Source organism: Typha angustifolia, chromosome 10 (assembly GCF_048772165.1).
Source record: "Typha angustifolia cultivar Huaian chromosome 10, ASM4877216v1, whole genome shotgun sequence".
Taxonomy (NCBI): domain Eukaryota; kingdom Viridiplantae; phylum Streptophyta; class Magnoliopsida; order Poales; family Typhaceae; genus Typha; species Typha angustifolia.
In genome coordinates, this window is record NC_133248.1 from 12056443 (window position 1) to 12067476 (window position 11034).

At 38.6% G+C, this 11034-nt stretch overlaps 2 protein-coding genes across 3 annotated transcripts; both read left to right on the top strand.

Moving 5' to 3' along the window:
* The first annotated feature begins 50 nt into the window (after nt 1-50).
* LOC140768161 (casein kinase 1-like protein 2) lies at nt 51-6178 on the top strand. Of its 2 annotated transcripts, none has more exons than XM_073108319.1 (14): nt 51-589; nt 672-712; nt 1466-1535; nt 1787-1935; nt 2015-2110; nt 2205-2275; nt 2999-3060; nt 3323-3386; nt 3466-3550; nt 3621-3747; nt 3876-3958; nt 4211-4274; nt 4589-4731; nt 5383-5582. In XM_073108319.1, the coding sequence occupies exons 1-14, from the start codon at nt 514-516 to the stop codon at nt 5434-5436; spliced, it is 1185 nt and encodes a 394-aa protein (XP_072964420.1). In that variant the 5' UTR covers nt 51-513; the 3' UTR covers nt 5437-5582. The 2 variants fall into 2 exon arrangements, with proteins under 2 accessions (XP_072964420.1, XP_072964419.1); XM_073108318.1 differs by having other exon boundaries at nt 55-589; nt 5375-6178.
* A 1886-nt stretch (nt 6179-8064) lies between these two features.
* LOC140769023 (cytochrome P450 711A1) lies at nt 8065-10687 on the top strand. Its single transcript, XM_073109534.1, has 5 exons — nt 8065-8160; nt 8345-8497; nt 8588-9350; nt 9788-9883; nt 10200-10687. The coding sequence occupies exons 1-5, from the start codon at nt 8132-8134 to the stop codon at nt 10533-10535; spliced, it is 1377 nt and encodes a 458-aa protein (XP_072965635.1). The 5' UTR covers nt 8065-8131; the 3' UTR covers nt 10536-10687.
* The last annotated feature ends 347 nt before the right edge of the window (nt 10688-11034 follow it).

Here is an 11034-nt window from a genome sequence, read left to right on the forward strand (position 1 = left end):
GTAGATAAACCAGAAAAGAAGGTGGGATAAACTAAAAGGAGAGGAAGGTGAATAGGTGAATAGGTGAATAGGTGAAGACGAATAATAAAAAGTAGCATGGAATACGGATAAATGTTATTCTTATATCTGTCCGCTATCGGCATCGGTGCTACCAAAGCCTGCGTGGGGAATACGATATCCTATCCTCCTCTCCCCCTTCATCCTCCCCTTCTTCCTCTTTCCCCTTCCTCCTCTTTCCCCTCTAATTAATCCTCTTTATCCCCAAACCAAACCCTAACTCGAATTCGTCCCCCCTTAATCCTTATTTATCCGCCTCCGCCGAGATCGACCGCGTCGCCGGGATCAATGGCCGGCAATCGCAGCTCCGGCGTGCAAATTATTCGATTCTCTGTATTCTCTTTCGGTCGCGGGTGAATCGACCTAGGGTTTGGGGGGGGATCTCTTATTTCCGTCGGTTGTTACCCTCTTTTGGCTCTTGTGGGTTAGGGTTTTGGCGTTCTTTGATTGTGGGGGATGGAGCCTCGAGTGGGGAATAAGTTCCGGCTCGGTCGCAAGATTGGGAGCGGATCGTTTGGGGAGATTTATTTAGGTTTGTCAGCATCTCATTCTCGTTATTTTGTTATGAAAATTTTGTTGATGGGGTCTTATTGGTTGGTTTCTATGTTGTTTAGGTACTAATATACAAACCAATGAAGAAGTCGCCGTTAAGCTTGTAAGTGGCTGTCCATTATTGTTATTTTGATTTTGTCACAATTGCGAGTTGGCATTATGCAATGCTTAATCGATTTTTCCTACGAATTCGAAGGTTTGCTTTTTGTCGTACTGGGCGCAATAACATCCAATCTGATGGCTAGTCAAAGTTTAGGGTAGTGGATCTTGCCGAGCATTGTATGCCATTTTTATATTATGATCTAGATAGGTCGATTTGTGGGCACAGCTAAAGTTTTTGAGTGTGTATCATAAACTCAGCAACTTGGATGGAGTTATTTGAAACTGTAACAATTTTATTGGGAAATATCCGTCAGAACTTGTAGTGCAGACTTCATCTATGTAAGTTATAATATGCCTATTCTTTGTATATGGATCCATCCTAGTTGTCTATTTTGTGTCTTTGGTGCCAATAAATCTCAGACTTCTCCTCTAAAAGAAATTTGTCTTTATATTGTTCTAATGAGCTTTATGTTTGTTGCTTCTGAAGCTATTTTATCTGCAGACTCTGCCTTTTAATGTCTCTACAATGTTGACATTCTTGGGCTTCATCTAATGGACTTAGTTTTTGGCTGGTTGAATTTATCACAATGAACTTTGTACAATTGCTCCCTGGAGAAATTATATCTGCATTCTAAATACCAATTTTATATACTAGTTACTGCAAGTTGAAATTGTATTATAGTTAACTTTTAGTTGGTTATATCTTGGTCACTATTACAGTGAGATAATGATGTTTTTTTTCTTATTCTATCAGGAAAACGTCAAGACAAAGCATCCTCAGTTGCTATATGAATCAAAGTTGTACAGAATTTTGCAAGGAGGAAGTAATGTCGAACTTCTTTCCCTTTTTTTTTTTCCCTTTTCTTTGTTGTAGCTGAGGTCACAGTCCTGTAGTTCTGGTGTTAGGCTGCATCTGATACTGTCTAGCCTGTCGTTTTGTTCTCGTTCCATACTTCCATACATATCTTCTTGCCTTGGAAAAGATGTTTCCAGCTGTGGTTGGAAATAGCTTTTGAATTTTTCTTTAACCCTTACCCTTCGTTATTTATTCTTCTTTTGCTGCTGATTTTAACAGCTGGCATTCCAAATGTGCGATGGTTTGGTGTTGAGGGAGACTATAATGTTCTTGTTATGGATCTATTGGGACCAAGTCTTGAAGATTTGTTCAACTTCTGCAGCCGAAAGCTTTCTCTGAAGTCTGTACTTATGCTAGCAGATCAGATGGTATGGCTTTACCTGTCATGCACTTTTATATTAGACGCCTTCCCTGTTGGTTGACTTTTACCCTATCTTGTATGTTCAGATCAACAGAGTAGAGTTTGTTCATGCCAAATCTTTTCTACATCGAGATATTAAACCTGATAATTTTTTGATGGGCTTGGGCAGGCGAGCAAATCAGGTTTGCCTTGAATCCTCCTAAGGTTCTTTTGGAATTTTTGTAGCTATGAAGTAGGATTGAAATCATGTGATGGTTTCTTCACTGATATATTTAGGTGTATATGATTGACTTTGGGCTTGCCAAGAAATACAGGGATACTTCAACTCACCAGCACATTCCATATAGGTAAGTCATTTAATGGATACAAATGTGAAGGTGATTCCAAGATCCTATTCTTTTTTTCCTCCTTGTGTTGTTGCTTTCTTCAAAACTCACAATGCTCAATCAATGTGGAATGAGCCAATTATGACACAAGTGAGTGTGCCTAGATACCCTAATGATGCTACCACTAAAGCCAATGATATATCCCAATAGATAACCGAGACGTGCCTTTTAAAGTACATCATGATCATACTATGCGGCCTTCTAAACTGAACTAACTCTTACTACAATAATAAAAGGAAGTGGAAGCAGAACTAATATTAATAAATCAAAAGTTACATATATAAATTGATTTTAAGTTGGAAGTCTCATTGTTTGCCATAGTAAAAGGATTTGTGTGCTTAGGTTTTGGTTGTATCAAGATGACATGCCTGATTTCGAGCTCATCATTGTTGGCTATGATAAATGATTGCTCTAGATTTACATTATGGCTAATTGCAAGATTTCATTCTTATGTTGCCATTGAGTCAGATGAACATATTTCTTTTATTTTCTATTGAAAGGCCTGTAGGCAGAGGCAACTGGACTTACCTGGACCTGTACAGTCAACTGGCCACCTTTTCTTTGGAATCAATTTCTCTTTCCTTAGTTTTGTGAAGTTTGCATTTCATTGTAATCTTGATCAGGATAACATGTTATATAGAAATCCTTCTGCTCGACATTCTCATGCATTTACTGGTGTTGCAGAGAGAACAAGAATTTGACTGGGACAGCGAGATATGCAAGCATGAATACACATCTGGGCATTGGTACTTAAATATACTCCGTTTCTGCTTTTCTATGGGATATTTCCATGAATGCTATTGTCCTTAGCTGATAGCATGCCATCCATCCATTTGGATTCATTCTTAACTTTACATTTTCTATCTTTCTTAAGTACAATATTTCATGCACCATTTTCTTATAAGTTATCATAATTTCATTTATATTATGTACTTCCTTTTTGTAAATGTTGATCGCATCCTCTTCTAATTCTTTTCCTTCTTCTCTTTTTCTGTTTTTGCTGGTAAGAACAAAGCAGGAGGGATGATTTGGAGTCCTTGGGTTATGTTCTCATGTACTTCTTAAGAGGAAGGTTTGTTTTCAACTTTTCTGCTGGAAATATTGAATGTTAGTTTATTCTGTTCCATCTTCATTTTCGGCCTTCTCTTCAGCCTTCCGTGGCAGGGTCTAAAAGCTGGGACTAAGAAGCAGAAATATGAAAAGATTAGTGAAAAGAAAGTTTCCACATCAATTGAGGTAAGCACTTATTGTAAAGCAGAAGTTTTGCTATTGGTAGTTTTTATGTACTGATTGGTGATATTTCCAGGCTTTGTCTCGTGGTTATCCCACGGAGTTCGCATCATATTTTCACTATTGTCGTTCACTACGTTTCGATGATAAGCCCGATTATGGTTATCTTAAGAGAATCTTCCGTGATCTTTTTATTAGAGAAGGTGTGTCATGCTTATCAAAATTTGCTGGAAATTTTAGAAAGATGAATTGTTAAATATTTCTGTATTTATTTGAGTTTTTGTGTTTCAGTGGTTAATGAGGTAACAATTCTTCATGCTGATGTTTCCAGGTTTTCAGTTTGATTATGTGTTCGATTGGACTATTCTAAAGTATCAGCAATCACAAATTTCAAGTACTCCTCCACGAGCTATTGTAAGTTGTACAAGAGTCATGGTGTCTCTGCTAGAGTAATGTGTAACAATTGAGATCACAGAAGAAGGTTTTGTAGCTATGTGAACTTTGTGAAGTATTTTGTTGCTCCATCACTTATGGAAGTACCTGAGTCGGTGTGAGCTGTCAGTTAGTAATCCAATAAGAAAATTACAGATTGCCTTGTCAGCTTTTATACATTTCCTTTTGCTTTCTCTAAGGTTAAGCTTTTTTTTTTTTTTTCTGTTTTGTTAGGGATCTGGTGCTGGACCTAGTCAAGGACTGGCCCCTGCCATTGCCAATGCTGATGGGCAGTCTGGTAATGCTTTTAGCTTCTTCTGTGTCGTGGCTTGTCTTAGGAGATAAGTTCTGATTTGTTTTCTGTTTTTCTCATTTAGCAAGTTGATTCTATTTCTATCCATAAAATTCTGTATTGTTGGATTAATAGCATTAATCGATTAGAAGTAGTAGTATTATAAATAGTAATCCTGACCATGTTATATCAATGTTTATATGAAATATGAAATTGCTCATACCAATTGAAGGAATGCTACTCTCCTGAATGAATTTACTTCCCACTACTTCTAGCATCTAGCAGCAAATGCCTGATTGTATGTTTTAACTATGTTCCAGGTGTTGAAGATAGAAGGACTAGTGGTTGGTCCGTAACTGATCCTTCGCGTCTGCGAGTATCTGCACCTGCAGTGAATTCTGTTGGCTTATTAAAGCAGAAGAACTCAGTAAGAAATGATACAGCTGTTACTAAGGAAAACATGGTGAGTAGTTTTAAAACATCATATCAAGATTTCTATATGGTCTGAGCATATTAATAGAAAATAAATAATTTTTTTTTGCAATGATATCTTTCAATTATGAATATAGTAAGATCATCTGTATCTACACTTAAAATTGTGGTAGCTGGGACATCATCTTTGATCTCAACATACATAATCAACATGACACAGAGCTTAAGCACATTTTGGTGAAACCCCCTTAAGATATTGGCAGCCTGAGCTTAAGCACATTTTGGCAGCCTGAGGTTTCTTTCTCTTTCTATTTTTGGAAAGGATGCCCTGTAATATGTCATTCTGATCATTCATCCTTATGCTTAATTTATGCCTAGCAGTCTGGTTAGCTACATAAGTGATGTCAGTTTTATTGTCACTCTTCAGTTATGTGTATCATAATAAATATTATGCATTGGCTTTATATGAATTTATACGTGTGTGAAGACTTGAAGCTAATATGGATGTCCTGGCAGTTCTTAATTCTTTTGAAAACATTTTTGCTCAATTCGTGTATCATTCTGTGAATCTGTCATTAGCATCCGTATGCATAAATATACCGAGAAAAACCATAACCATTACATATTTTTTCTTTTCCGTTCAACTTCTGACCATAAAGGCACGTACCTTGTAGTTGTCCAGTTCAACTTTTTTGGGCCGGCCAAGCGGATCCTCAAGGCGAGCTGCTGTTTCTAGCCGAGATGCGATACTAGGCAGTGAGGCAGAAATATCACGCCCTCGCACAGCAGAAGCTAGCCAGGGATCTTTCCCAAGAATTTCTTCTGGCAGACATCAATCTAGCATCAAGAATTACGAGTCTGCTATTAAAGGCATTGAATCCCTAAAATTTGACGGTGACGAGATGCCAAAGTATTAGCTTTTCCCTAAAGGGGTGCGCTATTCACCGTATATGCTTTGTCAACCCCAGGAGCAATGGTTACGTGGAATATGAAGTACCCTTTTAATTATCTTTTTTCATCCTTATTTGAGTTTGCTTGAAGAACACCTACAGAAGTCACTAGCACCAGACTTGAATGCTTCAAGGACAACAACCCCTGATTTAAAAAGATTAAAAGAGGAAAGGGATCTGAGAAGCCAGGTATGCAACACCATGCACAGATCTGTGGCAAGGCTATGCTATATGTTTGCTGACTTTTTGTCTCCCCTGCCTCCACTTTCATTTTTCTTGGGTATCCATGTCACTTAATCGTACTCTCTCGACTTTTCATTGTCTAGCAGGATGAAATAGAATAAGGTGTCTTTGCTATCTATCGTGGGAAACATTTTCCAGCTGTCTGTATCTTTGGTATTAATTTATCTTCTAGACTGTCAGAGGGTATGGATTCTAGTCTTGAGTAAAATATTTATGTCCTGATATTGTATTGTGTACAGTTACCTCATTCATAAAAACTGTGTGAAGCCATATCCTTCTTTTTTACCTGCGTCTTACCTTGATTCTATTCATGAATTTCTAGTAGAATTGAATTGTTAGATCCAATAAACATATTTTGACTTCTCTGATCTACAGCTTTTTATGGTTCTAGAATTAATCTAATAACATATGGTCTTTAATTTTATCCTATTAGTTGCCAGGAATTTCTGGATCAAAAAAAGAAAAAGGAAATGAGAATAAAAAAGAATCTTGTTACGAGTCATCGTCAAGATTGTACACCATCCGAGTATGCAAACGAGTTGGTCCGAGACGTGGGCCGCGACCTCGGTGTCCTCGGGCAGTAGTTCGTGGTCCTATTCGTGCTCTTCTCTTCTTCCTCCTCTTTCTTCTCGCCGCTTGGAACTCTACACTTCTCTCCAAGAATGATCGTCTTCTTCCATAGCGTTTCCTCGCTTGCTGTTGCCTCTTCTTTGTCCTTCTGCTCTTTCCTGCTCGTCCGCATCTTTTCCGGGAGTCTGTTGCTCAGACTAATGGAAAGTTTCCGCCTCGAAGACGACAAGGCTGGAGGTGGCGTGGGCAGGATCGGGCCGTGCGTCGCCACGTCAATCATCGTCACCTCTTCCTCGGTCGTCCTTTCGGTTCCTTCTTGGTGTTCCCAGACTTGTCCGGTTGTTGTCGGTGTGGTGTCTTGTTCTTGTTCTTGTTTCGAAATGGATTCGTTGGGCGGTCGTGGTGGTGATGGAGGGGATCTTGTTTTTGACGATGACTTGCGATGGCATGAGGAGCAGAGGGAGATTATGATGGTGATGGCTGCAGCGACCCATGCAGCCAGGAACGTAAGGGTAATGGCATGGTGCAGCAAGGGATGCACGGATGATGCAGGAGAAGAAGGTGGCATCCTCCTTGCCATTGTGAAGGATCAAAGGGGAGTGGTTACAAGAGCATTGGATTTGTGTGTTCTTCGTAAATGATCTTCGATCTCTGTTTGAGGAGGATGCACGGGAGAGAATGTTGGAGAACAGTGCATGTAAAATTTTATCCCACTTTTGTGGTCGTGGATAAATGTAGTTATTGGTGGTTAACTGAAATGTGCTAAATTTAGTAGTTTTATGGGTCCTTTAACATCTCGTTTAGAGAGAAAAACTATAATATATTAGACGGTAATGGTTGCTAGGTAAGCTATATATACAAGTTATAAATAGGACATCCTAATCATAAAGAATATATATATAATAAATTTTGAAGCATGATGTTAACAAGCTAATTAATGGATTGTTCTACATTGGAATCTCAGAATAGTGACTAGGAGCTAATACCCTTGGCATCTCCATTTCTTCTTCGGCTTTATTCCTCAAGGTTTTGCTAGTGACCCAACATGCATTAGATAGAGTATGATGACAAAAATCTTAGTGTTTGCCACCACATTCATCATGGGTTGCAGTTGTGCAGACAAATACATTCCTATTGCAACAGCAAAATATACCATCCTTGTTATCTAACCCAAGTGCGTGTCCAAAATATACAAACTAGTCCAACTTTTGATCATTTGATGCTACAAGTTATCCTCTTTGGTAAATATGGAGCACCATGGTCTATAATGGAGGGTTAAAATAAACAAGCAGAGCCCACCACTGGCTTGTCATGTTCCCAAAAAGTTTATTCCAGGGAAGGTCTTGGAATCTTATCTAGCTCTGTTTGATCAGTCTTTCCCTCCTCTCTCTCTCTCTCTCTATGTATATATATATATATATATGTTTGAAGACTTTTGAAGGCTTTGAATCAAAGAGGTTGTATCGAATGGAGATGAGCATGGGAGGAGTAGTAGGAGTGGAGACATGGGTACCCTACTTGTTCACCTTGGTGGCCTTGGTTTTGGGCTTCTTGGTATACTTCTATGCACCCTATTTGGGAGTGAGGAAGGTGCCTGGACGTCCCGCTGCTCCATTTGTAGGGCATTTGCACTTGCTTGCCAAGTATGGGCCAGATGTGTTAAGTACTATGGCTGAGACTTATGGTCCAATCTTTAGGTAAGCTTAGATTAGTACCATTCCTAAATAGTTGAAATATTACAAGTAATTTTTGAGTATGTATGCACTTCAAGACTTCCTAATCTTTTTTGTCCTATTTAATAATACTGCCATGCAGCAAATCATATTCCTTCTTTTTTTCTCCGAGCAGTTTTACTCAATTACACCATTATTTTCTACTCAGGTTCCATATGGGAAGGCAGCCAATAGTAGTTGTTGCAGACCCAGAGCTTTGCAAAGAAGTTGCAATTAAAAAGTTTAAGAGCATCACCAATCGAAGCTTGCCTTCTCCCATTGCTGGATCACCTATCCACCAAAAGGGCCTCTTCTTCACATGGTACTCATAACTATACACACTAATTCTAGCTATTCCTGCTCTCCTCTGCTTGTTATTAAATGAACAAAGTTTTTGCATGTATGTTTCCAGGGATTCAAGGTGGTCAGCTATGAGAAATACTATAATTTCTCTTTACCAACCTTCCCATTTAGCCAACCTCATTCCTATCATGCAATCCTATATAGACTCTGCAACTGAAAGCCTCTCCAAACACCAAGAGGAGGACATCACCTTCTCCAACTTCTCTCTCAAACTTGCAACAGATGTCATTGGCCAAGCTGCTTTTGGCATTGACTTTGGCCTTTCTAAAGAAGGCTCAGCTAATAAGTCTGAGATTGATGAAGAAGTCTCAGCTTTAATCGAAGAACACATGTATTCCACTACCTCTCTTAAGATGGATCTCTCTGGTTCATTCTCAATCATAGTTGGCCTAATCGTTCCATTCCTCCAAGAGCCATTCAAACAACTCTTTAAGCGAATTCCAGGAACTGCAGATTGGAAGATAGAGAAAACCAACATTAAGCTTAGCAAGAGAGTGAATGAAATAGTTGCAAAGAGAGAGCGCGAGAAGGGAAGAGGTCGCAGGGACTTCTTATCTGCCATATTGAACGCGAGGGAGGAAAACAAAGCATCGAGGGACCTCTTCACTTTCGACTATATCAGTGCTCTTACTTATGAACAACTTCTGGCTGGCTCGACAACAACTTCCTTTACTCTGTCATCACTTCTTTACTTGGTCTCCAAACATCCAGAAGTGGAAAAGAAGCTACTTCAGGAAATTGATGGTTATGGTCCACATAATTTGATTCCAGATGCTGATGATTTGCAACACAAGTTCCCTTATCTTGATCAGGCAAGCCCCTCCCGAACCTACTAGTCTAGTTCATCTAGTTCTGATCTGAGTTCATCTTAGGCATGCAAGATAATTCTTAATAAATTTAAAACTATGTGATAAATATGCATATAGCTATTTAGATGTTTCTACTGACGATTAGTCAACAATGAAAAGCTGCTGTCCTATAAGATAATCTCCAAAGAAAGAAAAATGAGAGTGACTTCTAGTTCAATGACCTTCTTCGATTGTTAATTATGTCATAAAAGATAAATGTATAATCTGTTAATGGTACAGTTTATTGTGTTGTTTGTATGAATGTTCTTCTTGCAACCTCAACAAAACAGAACATCAACTGAACTAAAAGATTATAGTGCATCTAGTGTCTGGTTAGAAGGAATATATAATCCAATGCAACTTAATTCCATCAACTGATGAACACTTATCATCAATTGCAGGTGATAAAAGAAACAATGAGGTTTTACATGGCTTCACCATTAATTGCAAGAGTGACATCTCAGGACGTCGAAGTTGGTGGCTATCTCCTTCCAAAGGTATATATATACATATATATATGAACTGAACTATGTGATTGCACAAGCTATGGGATAGATATGTAACACTTATTCATTCAGTTATACTTGGGAGGAATGAGATTCATTTCATTTGACTTGTTAAAAGCCATATCATGGTTTTTGCTATCTGATAGATCAACTTCAAATAAATCCAACAAGTCTAAGGATCTTAAAGCATTCATTGTTACTCTGACCTTACCATAATAATCATATTATGGAAGGCACATCAAATACTATACATTTACGCAAATGAATGGATCTATGATATGTGATACTCTTTTTATTCACCTTGCAGGGCACATGGGTTTGGCTAGCACCAGGGGTCCTTGCTAAAGATCCCAAGCACTTCCCAGATCCTCATGTGTTTCGGCCCGAGAGGTTCAACCCTACGTGTGAAGAAGAAAAACAGAGGCATCCCTATGCTCACATACCATTTGGAATTGGTCCAAGAGCATGCATTGGACAGAAGTTCTCAGTGCAGGAGATTAAGTTATCTACCATACATCTTTACCGTAATTACGTTTTCAAGCATTCCCCTAAGATGGAATCCCCTCTAGAATTCCAGTATGGCATTATTCTTAATTTTAAGCATGGTGTTAAGCTTCAGGTTATCAAGAGATGCACTACCTAACATATGCAGCCCTTTCTTCTGTAATATAAGCTGGTAAAAAAATAATCTGAAACTGTGGTGCATAATTCTAGCATCATTTGGCTGTTATGGTGAAACAAGTTAAATTGTGAGTCTGACTGCCTTAAATTTAATTGTGATTGATTTAGAGGGTATACTTGGTCAGAGGTCCTAACAATCAAGAAATAAAGCTAGTTGTAGAATTGGATAGCTATAAATTTTTGTCAGTTCAAGACAAGAGATGGATGCAGAAATAAATGTTGGGCAACAGAAGAAGAACACCATCCATTAAGTTGCAACGGCATGCTATAAATTCACGCAAGTGGCTTTCCTGAATCGATGTCCTTATCAAACATCAGCACTGAAAAATCTCATTACTTGCTAGCAATACAGTTTGTCAGACATCACTTGAATATCTGGTGGGGCTCTGTAATGCCATTAATATACTTCATTACAAAGAATCAATCACCCCAGAAAGTTCAGAAGTCAGATGTAGGCCCTA